Source organism: Hemitrygon akajei, unplaced genomic scaffold (assembly GCF_048418815.1).
Source record: "Hemitrygon akajei unplaced genomic scaffold, sHemAka1.3 Scf000240, whole genome shotgun sequence".
NCBI classification, from domain to species: domain Eukaryota; kingdom Metazoa; phylum Chordata; class Chondrichthyes; order Myliobatiformes; family Dasyatidae; genus Hemitrygon; species Hemitrygon akajei.
Window position 1 is genome coordinate 58,829 of NW_027332120.1, and position 18,638 is coordinate 77,466.

The window sequence follows — 18,638 nt, forward strand, 5'->3', positions numbered from 1 at the left end:
GACACAACACAGCGCCTTAGCTGAGGCTCGAACTAGTGACCTACAGATCACTACACCTAACCACTTGGCCACGCACCAACACACTAAATAGCAATATTCTCTTAATATTAACCATATAACAATTACAGCACGGAAACGGGCCAATTTTACTTTAAATGACAATACCGAACCTGCCTCTACCACTTCCACTGCAAGCTCGTTCCACACAGCTACCACTCTCTGAGTAAAGAAATTACCCCGCGTGTTACCCTTAAACTTTTACCCCCTAACTCTCAACTCATGTCCTCTTGTTTGAATCTCCCCAACTCTCAATGGAAAAACCCTACCCACGTCAACTCTATCTATCTCCCTCATAATTTTAAATAGCTCTATCAAGTCCCCCCTCAACCTTCTACGCTCCAAAGAATAAAGATCTAACTTGTTCAACCTTTCTCTGTAACTTAGGTGCTGAAACGCAGGTAACATTCTAGTAAATCTCCTCTGTACTCTCTCTATTTTGTTGATATCTTTCCTATAATTTGGTGACCAGAACTGTACACAATACTCCAAATTCGGTCGTATCAATGCCTTGTACAATTTTAACATTACATCCCAACTCCTATACTCAATGCTCTGATTTATAAAGGCCATCATACCAAAAGCTTTCTTCACCACCTTATCCACATGAGATTCCACCTTCAGGGAACTATGCACCATTATTCCTAGATCACTCTGTTCTACTGCATTCTTCAATGCCCTACCATTTACCATGTATGTCCTATTTGGATTATTCCTACCAAAATGTAGCACCTGACACTTATCAGCATTAAACTCCATCTGCCATCGTTCAGCCCACTCTTCTAAGTGGCCTAAATCTCTCTGCATTATCCACAACGCCACCTTTCTTTCTATCATCTGCATACTTACTAATCCAATTTACCACCCCATCATCCAGATCGTTAATGTATATGACAAACCACATTGGGCCCAGTACAGATCCCTGAGGCACACCTTGCTGGAAAACAAACCCTCCCCCGAGTCACATTGCTCGTGGCCGACGGCATCATGATTTCCTCCCAAGAATTCCCTATATTTTGCTGCATTCAGTTTGCTCTCCGTGCTCACGAGCCTTCCAGGGCCTACGCCAAACGTAGTCTTTAGTCCGGTGGACATAAATCTCAATTCCGGTTACGTCATACCATAGAAACTTCTTCCAGCTGACGTCAGAGTCTGCCATGTGTCTTCCTGCAAACTCTGACGTCAGCTGGAAAAAGTTTCAATGGTATGTCGTAACCGGAATTGAGATTTCATGTGAGTTTGTTTCTGCAACAGTGGCTTCCTCTTTTCCACTGTACCATAAAGCTGTGACTGTTGAAGCTCCCGGACAACAGTCGCTGTATGTGCAATCTCTCCCATTTCAGCCACTGAAGCTTGTAACTGCCCCAGCGCTGCCCTGGGTCTCTTGGTGGCCTCGCTCTCTCGTCCCCCTCTTTTTCGGCCACTCAGTTCCCGAGGACGGCCTGCTCCAGGCAGATTTACAGCTGCGCCACGTTCTCCCCATTTCTTGATGGTTGACGTAACCGCACTCCAAGGGATATTCAGTGACCTGGAAATTTTCATCAGTCCATCTCCTGACTTTTGCTTTTCAATCAACTTTTCCCGGAGCAGCTTGGAGCTTCATGGCGTAGTTTTGGCCAAGATACTGACTCACCAGCAGTTGGACCTGCCAGATACAGGTGTAGACTGTGCGGCAATCAATCGCAACACGTCTGACTGCACACACACATCTCCGTTTAACTATTGATGTGACTTCCAAAACCAACTGGCTGCGCCGGCGATGATTTGGTGTAACTTATCGAAGGGGAGGGGGAAGCGGGAATACTTAATGCCATCCATCATTTTGTGGGTTTTATTTGTAATTCATTCAAACCACTCTGTACAGATCTGTAAACACAAGGAAATCTGCAGATGCTGGAAATTCAAACAACACACACAAAATGCTGGTGGAACGCAGCAGGCCAGGCAGCGTCTATAGGAAGAGACACAGTCGACGTTTCGGGCCGAGACCCTGCGTCAGGACTTTCTTTTCTTTTTACAATATTTTTATTCAGAAGAAAAAAACAAGATTTACAGAGTGCAACACATAGATACATCTCAACATAACTTGTGTACATTCATATATTGCGATATAATTGATCAAAATGTTATAACATATCACATAAAGGTATACCACTCTGTAATCAAAACTTTAAAGATAGGTCATACATCATTAAAGGAATTTTTTATATTTAAAAAAGTCAACCCCCTACCAACGACCAAAGAAAAAAGCTGATGGATGATAATGGATAATCAGGGGAAAAAACATATTCGCTTAAGAAGAGAAGAGATAAATATATACATAAAAGTCTGTGCACTGTTAAACTTTATAAATTGGAGAAATAATTTAGGAAAGGTCCCCAGATATCATAAAAAGATTGTTTGGAATTTAAGACTGAGCAGCGGATCTTCTCTAAATTTAAATAAGACATAATATCACGTAGCCATTGAAGATGTGTAGTGGGGGTGGTCCTGCTGCGTTCCACCAGCATTGTGTGCGTGTTGCTTGTACAGATAGGTTTGCTCTTTGACGCAAAATAATTTTTTCCCCCTGTTCCTCGGTGTCACAAATAAACAATTTAAATCCACTGTGATTCATTGTTGTAAAACAACAGATCTTGAAGACTTCCAAGGGGGCGGGGTGCAGATCTCGCCACTCCCACTCGTGAGGACGGGGCTTTGCAGATTTACTGAACGCTGTCGTATTGCAGTGTCTCGGCGAGGTGCCGGTTGAATGGTTTCACCTCAGATTTCGCATCCAAAGTAATTGGTTTCTTTTTGTGAGGGTGTTCGAAGCCATAATTTATAGAGCCTAGATTGTTGCTACCTCATACGTTTAAGAGTCTTGTGGGCTGTAAATCCAGTTTGGGCAGGGAAGGAGGTGGAAAATGGAACACTTTTAACTCGTAACCTACACGGCGCGCTCGCGTGTCTCCCCGCTGCTTTGGCACACGACACTGCCCCCGTTATTCCTGCCTGGCGATCGCGGACTCATTCTGCCGATATCCCGCCCGGTAGTGCTTGCAGAGTCCACCGTTCGCCGGTTTTGCTGCGGTATCAGTGAAGGGGGTGGGATGGGAGAGGGAGAGGGACAAGGAGCAGGAGATGGAAGGGGCAGCGAATGAGAGGACATGGCCCGGAGGCGCAGGTTTCTGTAAGACAGCTCGATGTTACTCGCTTCCTGCACGACAGGGGGCAGCACGACGGGGGCTTAAACAACCCGTAGGAGTCCTCCGTCCTGGGCCAGGCCTTCCCGTTTGTCCCCCGGGGCAGGGTGCTCCCCCATCTTCGAAGATCCTTCCTCTCCCGGGGTGGGGGTGTTTTGGAGTTTCTGTTAGCATCTCCGGGGTTTAACGGGACGGGGTTGCTAGACCCACGTCCGGAACCGCCTCCTCTCGCAGCCGGACCTGGGGCCGCCCGCGGCGGTTAGCCGAATGTTACTGGCGATGTTGTGAAGAAACGAACGGCAGAAAAAGCAGAACATGCAGAGAATATCGAGGGCTAGAGTCGGGTACAGACCCTTCGACCCACTGTATTGTGCCGACCTTTTAGGAACATAGAAAACTTACAGCACAATGCAGGCCCTTCGGCCCACAAAATTGTGCCGACCATGTCCCTACCTTAGAAATTACTAGGCTTACCCATAGCCCTCTGTTTTTCTAAGCTCCATGTACCTATCCAAAAGTCTCTTAAGAGTCCCTATCGTATTCCACCACCGTTGCCGGCAGCCCATTCCACGCACTCATCACTCTCTGAGTGAAAAAACTCACCATAGAACCATAGAACATTACAGCACAGAAACAGGCCTTTCGGCCCTTCTTGGCTGTGCCGAACAATTTTTCTGCCTCGTCCCACTGACCTGCACCTGGACCATATCCCTCCATACCCCTCTCATCCACATACCTGTCCAAGTTTTTCTTAAATGTTAAAAGTGAGCCCGCATTTACCACTTCATCTGGCAGCACATTCCACACTCCCACCACTCTCTGTGTGAAGAAGCCCTCCCCCTAATGTTCCCTTTAAACTTTCCCCCTTCACCCTTAACTCATGTCCTCTGTTTTTTTTCTCCCCTAGCCCCAGTGGAAAAAGCCTGCTTGCATTCACTCTATCTATACCCATCATAATTTTATATACCTCTATCAAATCACCCCTCATTCTCCTACGCTCCAGGGAATAAAGTCCTAACCTATTCAACCTTTCTCTGTAACTCAGTTTCTCAAGTCCCGTCAGCATCCTTGTAAACCTTCTCTGCACTCTTTCAACCTTATTAATATCCTTCCTGTAATTCAGTGACCAAAACTGCACACAATACTCCAAATTCGGTCTCACCAATGTCTTATACAACCTCACCATAACATTCCAACTCTTATACTCAATACTTTTACCCCTGACATCACCTCCGTACCTACTCCCCAGCACCTTAAACCCGTGTCCTCTTGTGGCAACCATTTCAGCCCTGGGAAAATGCCTCTGACTATCCACACGATCAATGCCTCTCATCATCTTGTACACCTCTATCAGGTCACATGTCATCCTCCGTCGCTCCAGGGAGAAAAGGCCGAGTTCACTCAACCTGTTCTCATAAGGCACGCTCCCCAATCCAGGCAACATCCTTGTAAATCTCCTCTGCACTCTTTCTATGGCTTCCACATCCTTCCTGTTGTGAGGCGACCAGAACTGAGCGCAGTACTCCAAGTGGGGTCTGACCAGGGTCCTACATAGCTGCAACATTACCTCTCGGCTCCTAAATTCAGTTCCACCATTGGTGAAGGTCAATGCACCCGACGCCTTCTTAAACGCAGAGTCAACCTGCGCAGCTGCTTTGACCGACCATCTAAACCACCTTTCCTCCTTGGGCCATCCAAACCTCTATCATCCATGTGCCAGTCCACCCCAAGGTGCAGCCTCGCATGGAGTCAGCCCAGCTTCCGTCCACATCACGCGTCTGTCGATTGTCATTTTAAATAAGCCTTTGGTGTGACCTTCTCGCTGTTTGGAACACGGTCTCCATGCAATCATTTCAGAACACAGACACACCTTTCATACCTTACCTGACACATTTCCGAGGGTAGTTTATCTAAGAACAGCCACAGGAACCAGGCTACCTACATTTAAAAAAAAATCGAGTGGTTCAGTTGATGCAAACAGGAGGAAATCTTCATTTGCTGGAAATTCAAACAACACACACAAAATGCTGGTGGAACACAGCAGGCCAGGCAGCATCTATAGGGAGAAGCACTGTCGACGTTTCGGGCCGAGACCCTTCGTGAGTCCTGATGAAACACACACAAAATGCTGGTGGAACACAGCAGGCCGGGCAGCATCTACAGGGAGAAGCACTGTCGACGTTTCGGGCCGAGACCCTTCGTGAGTCCTGATGAAACACACACAAAATGCTGGTGGAACACAGCAGGCCGGGCAGCATCTATAGGGAGAAGCACAGTCGACGTTTTGGGCCGAGAGACCCTTCGTCAGGACAAACTGAAAGAAGAGATAGTAAGAGATTTGGAAGTAGGAGGAGGAGGGGAAAATACAAAATGATCGGAGAAGAACGGAGGGGGTGGGGTGAAGCTAAGAGCTGGAAAGGTGATTGGCAAAAGGGATACAGAGCTGGAGAAGGGAAAGGATCATGGGACGGGAGGCCTATGGAGAAAGGGGGAGGGGAGCACCAGAGGGGGATGGAGAACAGGCAAAGAGTGATGGGCAGAGAGAGGAAAAAAAAGGTGGGGGGGGGAAACTGAATATATCAGGGATGGGGTAAGAAGGGGAGGAGGGGCATTAACGGAAGTTAGAGAAGTCAATGTTCATGCCATCAGGTTGGAGGCTACCCAGCCGGAATATCAGGTGTTGTTCCTCCAACCTGAGTGTGGCTTCATCTCGACAGTAGAGGAGGCCGTGGACAGACTTATCAGAATGGGGATGGGACGTGGAATTCAAATGTGTGGCCACTGGGAGATCCTGCTTCCTCTGGCGGACCGAGCGTAGGCGGATTCAGTTGATTGATGAGTTAAGCTTGTTGAATTAGCCAATGGAGTTTGTCTTGTCAACACTTGGCCGATAAAATGCCCTGCAAAATTCTGGACCGTGTGCAGAAGTTCAGGAAAGAAAGAGGAGACAGACAGACGAGAGGACGGAGACGGACGACGAAACAAGAGTTAAGTACGCGGTGAAACGCTCACAGAACCCGTATTAGAAGGACGGAAAATGCTCATGGAGACAACGGTCTCTGGGGAAAATGTACAGATAACTGTTAATCAGCTCATTGATTGCCTTGGCAACTGTTCGACCGCTTGTCCTCGGACCTATGGGGGATATACACTGATGGCTCGGAGCCACGAGGAAGCGAAGTGAGGAAGACTGGATTGATTCCGCCACAGTGAGCTCCAGTGATCACGGACTAATTTGCAATTAATATATATGTAACGGGCCCATTTTGTTCTCAAATCATGTCCTCTTGTTTGAATCTCCCCTCCTCTCAATGGAAAAAGCCTGTCTGCGTGAACTGTATCTATCCCCCCTCATAATTTTAAATACCTCTATCAAGTCCCCCCTCCACCTTCTACGCTCCAAAGAATAAAGACCTAACTTGTTCAACCTTTCTCTGTAACTTGGGTGCTGAAACCCAGGTAACATTCTAGTAAATCTCCTCTGTACTCTCTCTATTTTGTTGACAACTTTCCTATCATTCGGTGACCAGAACTGTACACAATACTCCAAATTTGGCCTTACCAATGCCTTGTACAATTTTAACATTACATCCCAACTCCTATACTCAATGCTCTGATTTATAAAGACCAGCATACCAAAAGCTTTCTTCACCACCCCGTCCACATGAGATTCCACCTTCAGGGAACTATGCACCATTATTCCTAGATCACTCTGTTCTACTGCATTCTTCAATGCCCTACCATTTATCATGTATGTCCCATTTTGATTAGTCCTTCCAAAACGTCGCACCTCACACTTATCAGCATTAAACTCCATCTGCCACCGTTCAGCCCACTCTTCTAACTGGCCTAAATCTCTCTGCAAGCTTTGAAAACCTACTTCATTATCCACAACGCCACCTACCTTAGTATCAACTGCATGCTTACTAATCCAATTTACCACCCCATCATCCAGATCAGAGATTATAGAGCTACGTTGCTGTTAGTTTGCACTCACGGTGATAACCAAACTCATTACAAGCCAACGGTGAGCGGCCTACATTTGTAATCGGCCGAGGAATTAAAGGCACTGCCGTGCTTTCCTCTTAATTTCACTTGCATGCTCTGAAATGACAACACCGAGCAATATAGAGTTACTGACCGCCCTCCACCTGATTCTACCACCTGCACCCCCGCCCCCATCCCAATGAGGACTGGTCCACTGGCTCATGGACCTCCGATTTCCTCCTGAAGTCAATGATCAGCTCCTTGGCCTGGTTGACGTTGAGTGACAGGTTGCTTGCGGCACCACTCGGCCAGATTTTCAGTCTCCCTCCGAGATGCAGACCCGTCACCGGGTTTTATTCGGACTCTGACAGTGGAGTGGTCAGCTCACTTGAACGCGGCACCGGCGGCCGACACTCAGCTGGAGGGCCCGACGTCTGCCGAGTAAAAGCAACTCCGGGGACCACCCTTCGAGCGCTGGTACCTTTACTCAGCATAACATGGCGGGGAAGCGGCGGAAACATGCGAGGCTCCGGGTTACGGGGCAATTCCCTCCTGTATCCGAGCCGGCAAATGCAAGTGAATCTGTCCCGCAGGCTCATACACATAACCGGGGTCAAATCGGTGCAAAAAAGAGACGAGGGACAAAATAGAGAGCGTGTCTTCCCCTTTTCGGCCATCTGCGCTCAGCTTCGCGTCCCGATTACGAAAAGACTGGCTGCAGGTCCACGCTGCGGACACCGGGCCACCCAAGGTCGCGGCAGTTGCAGTGTCCAAACGGACAAGGGGGCGGCTCAGCTCACCGACCCTTTTAAAGGGCTTGCCATCGGAGGAGCGTCTGGGCTCGCACTCAGTGGAATTCGGAAGAATGAGGGGCGAGCTCATTGAAACCTGTCGGACGGTGAAGGGCGGATGCGGACAGGATGCTTCCTGCAGCGGGAGAGTCTACTGTTACGGATTCAGGCAACAATAAATATATGTGAGTTAGCCAGGGGTTTTTATAACAAAGAACACGTTTATTAAACACTGAAAACAAACCCCCCCCAAAAGTAAACAAAACACTAACGTAACCGGAAATCAGCTGCCATGCGGCAGCTTAAACAGTCCTTAAAGCGATGAAGCTTACAGTCCTTAAAGCGATGTTGCAAGAACAGTTCTTTAGAGTAGTATTGCCAAAAGTTCAAAATGCTCACAGTCCATTTAAAAGGAGAGACATTTTTAAGACGATTTAAATTCTCTTTCACGTCGTTTTGCTTCAGTTCCCAAAGTCGAACTTTTCCCACGAAGAATTTACGAAACAAAACGGCTTAAAGGCACTGACCTTTCCTTCAAAACACCATTCTCAATCCTTTCTGGTATTTCCCAGGGATTAACACGAGAACAGTCAATAAAATCCTTCCGAAATGAGGATCAAACAAGGTCGAACCCGTTTCACCGTCGAAATCGATTCTCCTCGATCTTTAACTCCCGAACTCCGATCTACACTCTCCACTGATTCTCAACTAGCAGTGTTGTAAAGAAACTGCTGGCAATGACCTTTTAAACTTCAGGCATTAGATAAACTTCATCTTTCAACTAAACTGCGTCATAACATTAAATCACGCAGCGGCATGAAGTCAACATGGCAAATCCAGCCACGAACTGCCCCTCCTCACAGGGAGGGCTCCTCCTTTTATACCCTGTAAAAAAAAACCTGTCACATGACCTCTACTGGCGGGAAAATGACGTCACTCCACCATCACAAGACCATTACCTCAAGTCCAGTATAGCTTCAACCCCCAGTCACGTGACAAGGGTACCACTGTCACGTGTCACGAGTACGTGACACTCCCAGCAGAGGGGCGTCCTGTAAGAACCGGACGAGCAGGAATCTCTCGAGCCAGCGCGTGGTGAATCTGAGGGCTTCTCAGCCACACAGGCGGATGTGGGGGGGCGTCCTTTTGCATGTTTAAGGCGGGGGTCGATAAATTCTTGATCGGTCAGGGCACGATGGGGTACGGGGCAGAAGGCAGGAGATTGGGTCTGGGAGGGAAAACTGGATCGGCCGCGATGAAATGGCGGTGCAGGCTCGATGGGCCAAGTGGCCCAATTGTGCCCCTCTATCCCCCGCCCTTTTGCTGACCCCTCTTCCACGCCGTTCTGCGGTACATTCCATGGAAACATTCCCATTCCGAGGGCGGTGATTTTACGCGCTGGGAGCGTCAGATCCCCACACCCAGTCTCGGTCGGGTTCCCTGCAGCGACCTCAGCTGATTCTCTCCATCCGAGCTGAACTGATTCCCCCGGAACCTGAAAGAGGGGGCGAGGAAAGCAAACACAGGTTTCACACAATTGCGTCGGGAACGGGGGGGGACGGGCGCCGACGTTTGAACCGCGATTCACCGCGGGGGGACTCGTCGGCCCGCAAAGCCCGCACTGGGAGCACGTACCCGATCCAGTCCAGCCGCGGAAGGGTCAGGATGAGGCGACGGAGAGCCGGCAGAGATCGATCCGTGAAGGAGTTCGATCCCAGTTCCAGATCCGTCAACGAGCTGACGTCACAGAGAGCGGAGGTGAGGTCATCGACGCAGGAATCCGTGAGACCGTTGGACCACAGCCTGGAGAAGAGAGAGAGAGAGTGAGGGTGAGGGACACAGAGAGACCGGACACTGGAGTTTATCAGTAATACTGTTCTTCCTTGCATCCCGGGACGTGGGCAATCAACGTCCAGCCACGACCGTGATTGTACTTGGGAAATTTTTCGACTGAAGTGGTCTGCCATCGGCTTCTTCCGGGCGGTGTCGTCACAAGACGGGCGACCGCAGCCATTATCGATACTCTTCGGAGATTGTCCGCCTGGCGTCAGTGGTCACATGACCAGGACTTGCGCTATGCACCGGCTGCTCATACGACCATCCACCACCTGATCCCACGGCTTCAAGTGACGCTGATCGGGAGGTGGGGGGGGGGGGGGGGGGGCTAAGCGGATGCCACCCTTTGCCCGAGGGTGACCCGCAGGAACACCTTACACCTCATTTAGTAGAGACGTTATCTCCACCCCACCACTTACACTATCACCAATCACGTCAACTTCCAGCGTCCGGACACCCAGCGAGCGGAAACTCCACCCCTCGCAGCAAATCTGAAACCCCTCCTCTTCCTCGCCCCTTGAAAAGGACCCCACTCCGGACCATCGGGCCACTGCCTCCCCCCCCCCCCTCCATCACCGACCTCGTCGACTCTGGGGACCAAACTCACTGGTCCCTTACCCCACACGGCTCATTTCCGCCTCCTGCCCAAGATCCACAAAGCTGACTGTCCGGCTGGGGCCCACTGTCCCTGCTCGCTCCTGTCCTCATACCTCGACTCCATTCTATCCCCCTTGCTCCGGTCCCCTACCCAACCAAGACAGAAAGGAAATTCGCATGTTCTTGCTCTCCTGGCTGTGTGGAAAGGTCCCTGTCCCAGGTCTATTCTGGTAACGTTCCTCAACTTCGCCTTCGTTGGGGCTGCATCCTTCCCCGGTGCTCAGCTCCTCAGTTTCATCAACTTTGCCTCCAGCTTCCACCCTGCCCTGATACCTCCCTCCCCGTTCTCGGTCTCTCTGCCTCCGTCTCTGGAGGCAAACTGCCGATCAACATCTTCGACGGACGTACCGACTGTCACAGCTATATTGCCTACACCTCTTCCCAGCCTGTCTCCTGCAGCAAAATAAATCCCATTCTCCTTTTCAGAGTTCCTCTGTCTCCGTCACGTTGCTCCCCAGGGCAAGGCTTTCCTTCCCAGGACGTCCTCCACACTTGGCGCTGCCCTCGCCCAAGTCTCCTCCGTTTCTGAGCCGTCACCTTTAACGGGGATGGAGAGCTCCACTTGCCCTCACCTACCACACCATGAGCCTCCGCATCCAACTCTTCATTCTCCCCAGCTTACACCACCGTCAACGGCATCTTACCCCCCCTCCCCAACCCCGACCCTCCGTCCCCTTGTCCCTTCCCACTCCTCTCCCTCCTGCCGCGTGTCCCTCCTCCCTCACCTCCATGCACCCTCCGATTTCCCTCCACCGTCCCCTTGTCCCTTCCCACTCCTCTCCCTCCTGCCGCGTGTCCCTCCTCCCTCACCTCCATGCACCCTCCGATTTCCCTCCACCGTCCCCTTGTCCCTTCCCACTCCTCTCCCTCCTGCCGCGTGTCCCTGCAAACGCCAGAAGCGCTTCGCCTCCTCCCTCACCTCCAGGCAGGGCCCGGAAACAGTCCTTCCGGGCGGGGTCGTCGGCCGTGCCCGGTGCTCCCGTTGCAGCCTCTGGGTTGGGAAGACACGTCGCCCGCGTGGGGACCTCCGCTCCGTCCCTCAAAGGTGGAGCAACCCAGCGGCCAAACATTGCAGTTCCCACCCCCATGTCGGCCCCACGGCCTCCCCCCCTTTTGCCGAGATGAGGCCACTCTCGAGGTGGAGGAGCAACGGCTCATATTCCGTCTGGGTAGCCTCCGACATGAGGGCATCCATTCTCCTCCCGGTAATTTTTTTTTTCTTTTCCCCCCTCTGACGTTGGAGGCCCTGCCCTGGGACCTGTGAATCAGCCGCTCGGTCCCAGGGTGGTGCTTCCATTGGATGTCCATGACTGGATGTTACCCGGTGCGCGGGTGGGACAGTCTCACTCAGTGTCCCTCGGACTGGGCTGATCCGGGGAGGGAATCTCTGGGGGTGAAGCAGCAGTCAGCTGGTACTGGAACCGTCACTGCACCCTGTTCGGTAGCTGGCGATGGAAGGAGTGAGTCGACTGGGCCGATAAATGATCAGCAATCTCTGTCATGTGTTATAGTTTGCTAAGTAGCAATGTCCCAAATGATGAATGACAGCGATCCACAGGGCTGGTTACACAGGGGATCAGCTGGATTAATGTGTTACTGAACTTTCTGCAGGAATTCTGTCCCATGCACGATTCATCATCATGATGTGTCGTTTCATGTGGGTGATCGTGGTCTTTCATCTCTTGTTCTTATTCTTCTCTCTATCTCTGACCCTGAATCTTCTTGGCAAGATTTTTCTTCAGGGGTGGTTTGCCCTCCTTCTGGGCAGTGTCCTTTACAAGATGGGTGACCCCAGGCTATTATCGATACTCTGCAGAGATTGTCTGCCTGGCTTCTCCTTCCCTGCCTATCACCTCCCGCTCATCCTTCCCTCTCTCCGATGCTCCACTCTCCTCCCCAGTCACCTTTCCCATGTACCTTGCTTTCACCTCCCAGCTAGTCCCCCTTCCATCGCAAACCCCCCACCTTTTTTTCCAGGCGTCTCCCAACTCCCCCCCACCCCCCCCTCCGAAGAAGGGTCCCGGCCCGAAACATTTGTCTCCGTGACCGCTGCGTTCCTCCAGCATCCTGTCCCCGCGCTCCGGACTTCTCCGGTGCTTGCAACCCTCTCACCATCCAGAACTTACCAGAGTTTCTGAACTTTGCACTCTGGGTTCCTCAGGGCCTCGCACACCAGTCTCGCGCCAGAATCCCCCCAGCTTATTGGCTCCCAGGTACAGTTCTGCCAGCGAGCAGTTCACACTCAGAGCCGAGGCCAGGTGCTCGGCACCAGTATCTGTGAGACCGACACCACCCACCTGGGAATGAGGAGAGAGAGAGAGGGGGGGGAGAGGGAGAGGGAGAGAGAGAGAGGGAGAGAGAGAGAGAGGGAGAGGAGGGGAGGGAGGGAGAGGGAGAGAGAGAGGGAGAGGGAGGGAGAGGGAGAGAGAGAGGGAGAGGAGGGAGGGAGGGAGAGGGAGAGAGAAAGTGTGTGTGTGTGGAGAGAGAGAGAGGAGGGTGGGAGAGAGGAGAGAGAGGGGAGAGTGGAGAGAGGGGGGAGAGTGAGAGAGGGAGGGGAGGGGGAGAGAGAGGAGAGGGAGAGGGAGGGAGCGAGAGTGAGGAAGTGTGTGTGTGAGAGAGGGAGAGGGAGAGAGAGAGGGAGGAAGTGTGTGTGTGGAGAGAGAGAGGGTGGGAGAGAGGAGAGAGAGGGGGAGAGCAGAGAGAGGGGGAGAGTGAGGGGAGAGGGAGGGGAGGGGAGGGGGAGAGGGAGAGGAGAGAGAGAGGGAGGGAGAGGAGAGTGAGAGATGAGGGAGGGAGAGAGAGGGAGAGAGAGAGAGAAAGGGAAAGAGAGAGAGAAGAGAGAGACAGAGAGAGAAAGGGGAGAGAGAGAGGAGAGAGAACAGAAAGGGAGGGGAGAGAGAGAAAAAGAGAAGGGGAGAAAGGGGAGGGGAGCAGGAGAGGGAGAGAAGGGAGGGGGGAAGGAGAGCGGGGAGGGAGAGGGAGGGAGGGGAGAGAGGAGAGAGCGAGAGAGAGAGGGAGGGAGAGGGAGAGGGAGGGAGAGGGAGGGATGAGAGGGAGAGAGAGAGAGAAAGGGAGAGAGGAGGAGAGAGGACAGAGAGAGAAAGGGGAGACAGAGAAGAGAGAGAGAGGAGAGAGAGAAGAGGAACGGGAGGGGAGAGAGAGAAAAAGAGAGAAGCGGAGAGAGAAAGGGGAGGGGGAGGGGGGAGAGGGAGAGAAGGGAGGGGGGGAAGGAGAGGGGGGAGGGAGAGGGAGAAGAGTGTGTGTGTGAGAGAGAGAGTGGGAGAGAGACGGGAGAGCGGAGAGAGGGGAGAGGGGAGAGTGAGAGTGGGAGGGAGGGGAGAGGGGAGAGGGAGAAGGAGACGGTGGGAGAGGGGGAGGGAGGGAGAGGGAGAGAAAGAGAAGAGAAGAGAGAGAGAGAGTGAGAGGAGAGAGAGAGAGAGTGAGAGAGAGAGAGGAGAGGAGAGAGAGTGAGAGAGAGAGAGAGAGGGGAGAGAGAGAAGAGGAGGAGAGAGAGAGAGGTGAGAGAGAGAGTGAGAGAGAGAGAGAGAGAGAGTAGAGAGAGAGCGGAGAGAGAGAGAGAGAGAGCGAGCCTCAGTGCTTATCAGTAAAACGACTCCTGATGACGTTAATATTCAGTGCCGGACAGACAGCGATCGCAAACACAGTCTTGCATCATCTGATGCTCACCACAGTGACTGTATTTTGCACGCCGGGTTCCCCAGAACCTCAGCCAGCAGCCTCGCTCCGGAATCCCCGAGGTTGTTTTCACCCAGGTTCAGCTCCGTCAGAGAACGGTTTTCTACCGATTGCAGAGACGAGATCTTCAGCGGAAGATGTAAGGCGGTTCCTGAACAGCCTGCAGGTCACAGAGGGATCAGGACAACAAGCAGCGGTGGAAATCCAGCACGTTGGCTGGTCACATTAATGCTCCCCTACGGAGCCGGTAAACGCTTCCCCTATCAGCCTCGTACTCACCGCAGTCTCTGTATTTTGCACTCTGGGTTCGTCAGCGCCGCAGACAAAAGTTTCGCTCCCGAATCTCCCAGGTCGTTGTCTCCCAGTCTAAACAGGGAAAAACAAACCCACGGAGAGAGTGAAGCGATGCCTCAGCCAAAGCCCAGGTCAAACAATTCCGGGGGCAGGTAACAAGACCGACAGCCGCTGAAGAACAGCATTGCTCCAGGGAGTAGATAGTGCCAAAGGTCAGGGTAAATTTACTTTGAAGTGCGTGCAATGCTGTGCAGAAGCTTTGAGGTCCATTCGAGGCAGGTTCTAGAGTAGGTGACCATGCTTGGCAGCAACATTGTGGGCCGAAGGGCCTGTAGGGTGCTGTAGCTTTCTATGGTCTCATAGAGACTGGGGTTATCATCGCTCACATATGTCATGAAATTTGAAGTCATGAGTCTGTATGTTCCTGTCTGGGTTAAAGGCCAAGTGAATAAGAATAAGGAACCTTGGTTCTCGAGGGATATTGGAACTCTGATAAAGGAAGAGAGAGATGTATAACATGTATAGGCAACAGGGAGAAAATAAGGTACTTGAGGAGTATAAAAAGTTCAAGAAAATACTTAAGAAAGAAATCAGGAGGGCTAAAAGAAGACATGAGGTAGCCTCGGCAGTCAAGGTGAAGGATAATCAAAGAGCTTCTACAGGTATATTAAGAGCAAAAGGATAGTAAGGGATAAAATTGGTCCTCTTGAAGATCAGAGTGGTCGGCTATGTCTGGAACCAAAAGAAATGCGGGAGATCTTAAATGACAATGCACACAAAATGCTGGTGGAACACAGCAGGCCGGGCAGCATCTATAGGGAGAAGCACTGTCGACGTTTCGGGCCGAGACCCTTCGTGAATCCTGATGAAACACACACAAAATGCTGGTGGAACACAGCAGGCCAGGCAGCATCTATAGGGAGAAGCACTGTCGATGTTTCGGGCCGAGACCCTTCGTGAGTCCTGATGAAACACACACAAAATGCAGGTGGAACACAGCAGGCCGGGCAGCATCTATAGGGAGAAGCACTGTCAACGTTTCAGGCCGAGACCCTTCGTCAGAACTAACTGAAAGGACAGATAGTAAGAGATTTGAAAGTAGTGGGGGGAGGGGGAAATGCAAAATGATAGGAGAAGACCAGAGGGGGTGGGGTGAAGCTAAGAGCTGGAAAGGTGATTGGCGAAAGTGATACAGAGCTGGAGGAGGGAAAGGATCATGGGACGGGAGGCCTCGGGAGAAAGAAAGGGGGAGGTGGGGAGCACCAGAGGGAGATGGAGAACAGGCAAACAACTAAATATGTCAGGGATGGGGTAAGAAGGGGAGGAGGGGCTTTAACGGAAGTTAGAGAAGTCAATGTTCATGCCATCAGGTTGGAGGCTACCCAGCCGCTATATAAGGTGTTGTTCCTCCCACCCGAGTTTGGAATCATTTTGACAGTCCTGAAATTTGCTTGTTTTTTTGTGGCAGCAGTACAGGGTAATACATAAAATCACCACAGTACTTTGCAAAAGCCAGAGGCAGCCTATCTATACAGACGTGCCTAAGACTTACGCACAGTACTGTACCTTAGCCCTTTCGAGGCCAACATTATGCTCGGGGACCTCCTCTGGACCCTCTAGTTACATGTCACAGTTATTGAGAACCTGCTTTTCCCATAGTTTCTATCCCAACTATTTCTCACCCGTCAACTTTAAGTGGAACAAAGTGGGGCTGCGGAGCAAGTTGGAGATGAGGCAAAATTTACTCGTTACCCCAGTTCCTGGCACTTGTGCAGTCCCGATCCCAGCCGCTGAAGTCCTTCACGCTGGACGACGCACCGCTCCAGATTGAGACATTTTATTGTGCCACAGTGATGAATGGCGCGAGACAGCACCGTGCAGTCAATCGGGGTCAGTCGCAGCCCACTGAACGAAAGTGTTTCCACAGAGCCCAGCGTGTCCTGAGCCAGCCCAGGGTTCTGAGACTCAAACAGGTAGTGCAATGTGTTCAGGAGCCTCCTCTTACCAGCTTCGCTCTCCGTCTTTCCACTCTGGCGTTTAACCTCCTCCCTCACCCAGTCAATCACCCGGCAGGTTGTCTCGTGAGGAATTGGGCCCAGGAACTCCTCCAGGCCCCGAGCTGTCATTGGGGAGGAGAGACCAGCAACAAAACGGAGAAATACCTCAAACCGCCCATCGGTGGCGCAGTGGGCTTCAGTGAGGAGTTTCATAATATCTCTGCCATCTGGGATCAGGAATTGTGCGACTGCAGCTACAAACTCTTGGATGGTGAGGTGTGGGAATGTGTACACCACAATCCGGGCAGAATCCTCTCTCTCCAAAAGCTCCATCAGGAACCCGGACAGGAACTGGGAAGGCTGCAGATTGAACTTGATCAAATCTCCATCCGTAAATACAATCTTCTTCTCGGACACTCCTCTGAAGGCCATCTGACCAACCCTGAGTAACACATCACGGGGGTTCTCAATCTCACAGCTGTGGTTTTTCAGGATGTTGTAAATATAGTAGGAGTACAGTTGGGTGATGGTCTTGGGAACCCGCTGTGGGTCCCTGACTCTTTGTGTGAAGAAGGGGCCCAGTGCCAGAGCGAGGATCCAGCAGTAGGAGGGGTTGTAGCTCATGGTGTACAGGATCTCGTTCTCCTCCACGTGTTTGAAAACAGCTTCCGCCACCGTCTGATCTTCAAAATGCCTGATGAAATATTCCTTCCGTTCCTCACCGACAAATCCCAGGATTTCAGCCCAGACACTGATGTCAGCCTTTTCCAATAAATGCAACGCAGTGGGGCGGGTGGTGACCAGCACTGAACACCCTGGGAGCAGCTTGTGCTGGATTAAACTGTGCACAATGTCAAACACCGTACACTGGAATTCGGGATCTGTGCATGTGGACTGAGCTTCTGTGTCTCTCTGACTGTCAGCAAAATCAATTCTGTCATTGAATTCATCCAAGCCATCGAATATAAACAGCAATGCCTCTGGGTTCTTCCAGACCTCTCTCAGGATATTTCCAAAGTAGGGATACTGATCCAGAATCAGTTCCCTCAGGCTTATTTTGCAGTTAATGGAGTTTAAATCCCGGAATTTGAAACTGAAGACAAATTGGAACTGTTGTAATATTTTGCCTGTGGCCCAGTCATAGACAATCTTCTGTACCATTGTTGTTTTCCCAATCCCTGGGACTCCAGCCACCGCTGACGAACTTCCAGATTGGGATTTACTCCTGGAAAAGCAACACTGGAACAATTGATCGGTCCGGATTTTTTCCAGGTCCTTCTGTATCAGGTATTCTCTCCACACCTCGTGGTCTCGGCCTCTGGCCTGCAGCTCATGTTCCAGCAGTTTCCGATCCCGAACAGTAGAGATGACCGTGAGCTCGGCGTATCGATCGACCAGCTGGAAAATCTTCACCTTCTCCCTCATCAGGATCGTGTTCACTCTCAGCGTCTCGGTCTGCGCCCGCAGAGCCTCCCTGTGTGTCTGGTGAATATCTTGTGTGGGTGAGATAGAAAAACAGTTCTGACAATCAGCTTTGTTCACACAAAAGGAAGCAAAATTGCGACATCACTTTACTACGCACGCGGCCCAGGGAAATGTATATAAAATTGAGAGTTGTTTCATTGTATTTAGTTTTGGAATGTGACAAAATGGAACTTGGATAACCCAAGAGTGCTTTGCTCTAAACTAAGTGTGTACGTGTAATGTTCTGATCACTGTTTGTTGTGCAGCTAAGGGGAGATAGATATACTGTTGACTTTGAGAACTGAAGCAGAGGAGCTGGCCTCCAGAGCCGATAACAGCCACAGAATAGCCTGAAAAACTGTATTAAAAATGAACTTGGAAAACTGTAAATCAAAAGCAGCCTCCATCCGCGAGGACTGGCGGGGTTTCTCACTGCTATCGCCAAGCCGTTTGGTTCTTTGTCGTAAGATCTAGCGAAAGGTACACCATAATCCGCACCAGATTTCCTTCAGAGATTCCGCAATCATGGAATCTGTAATTCAGTCGATTGAAGAAAGCAAATGCTCTGCTGTGCCATCACTTTTGCCTCCAATGTACAGGAATTAATCATGGGGAAGTGGTGAATCTGTGGAATTCATCGGAAAAGGCAGCTGTGGAGGCCGAGTCATTGGGTA

At 51.1% G+C, this 18,638-nt stretch overlaps 1 protein-coding gene across 1 annotated transcript in view; it reads right to left on the minus strand.

Moving 5' to 3' along the window:
* Nucleotides 1–8,038: 8,038 nt before the first annotated feature.
* Nucleotides 8,039–18,638, minus strand: part of LOC140724480 (NACHT, LRR and PYD domains-containing protein 3-like) — a 42,327-nt gene continuing 31,727 nt past the window's right edge. Inside the window, exons 7-9 of the mRNA XM_073038925.1 lie at nucleotides 16,256–17,993; nucleotides 9,656–9,823; nucleotides 8,039–9,515 (exon numbers count right to left, since the gene is read on the minus strand). Of these exons, the coding sequence (XP_072895026.1) occupies nucleotides 9,428–9,515; nucleotides 9,656–9,823; nucleotides 16,256–17,993 (1,994 nt within the window). The 3' untranslated portion in view covers nucleotides 8,039–9,427. The remainder of the gene's footprint in view (nucleotides 9,516–9,655; nucleotides 9,824–16,255; nucleotides 17,994–18,638) is intronic.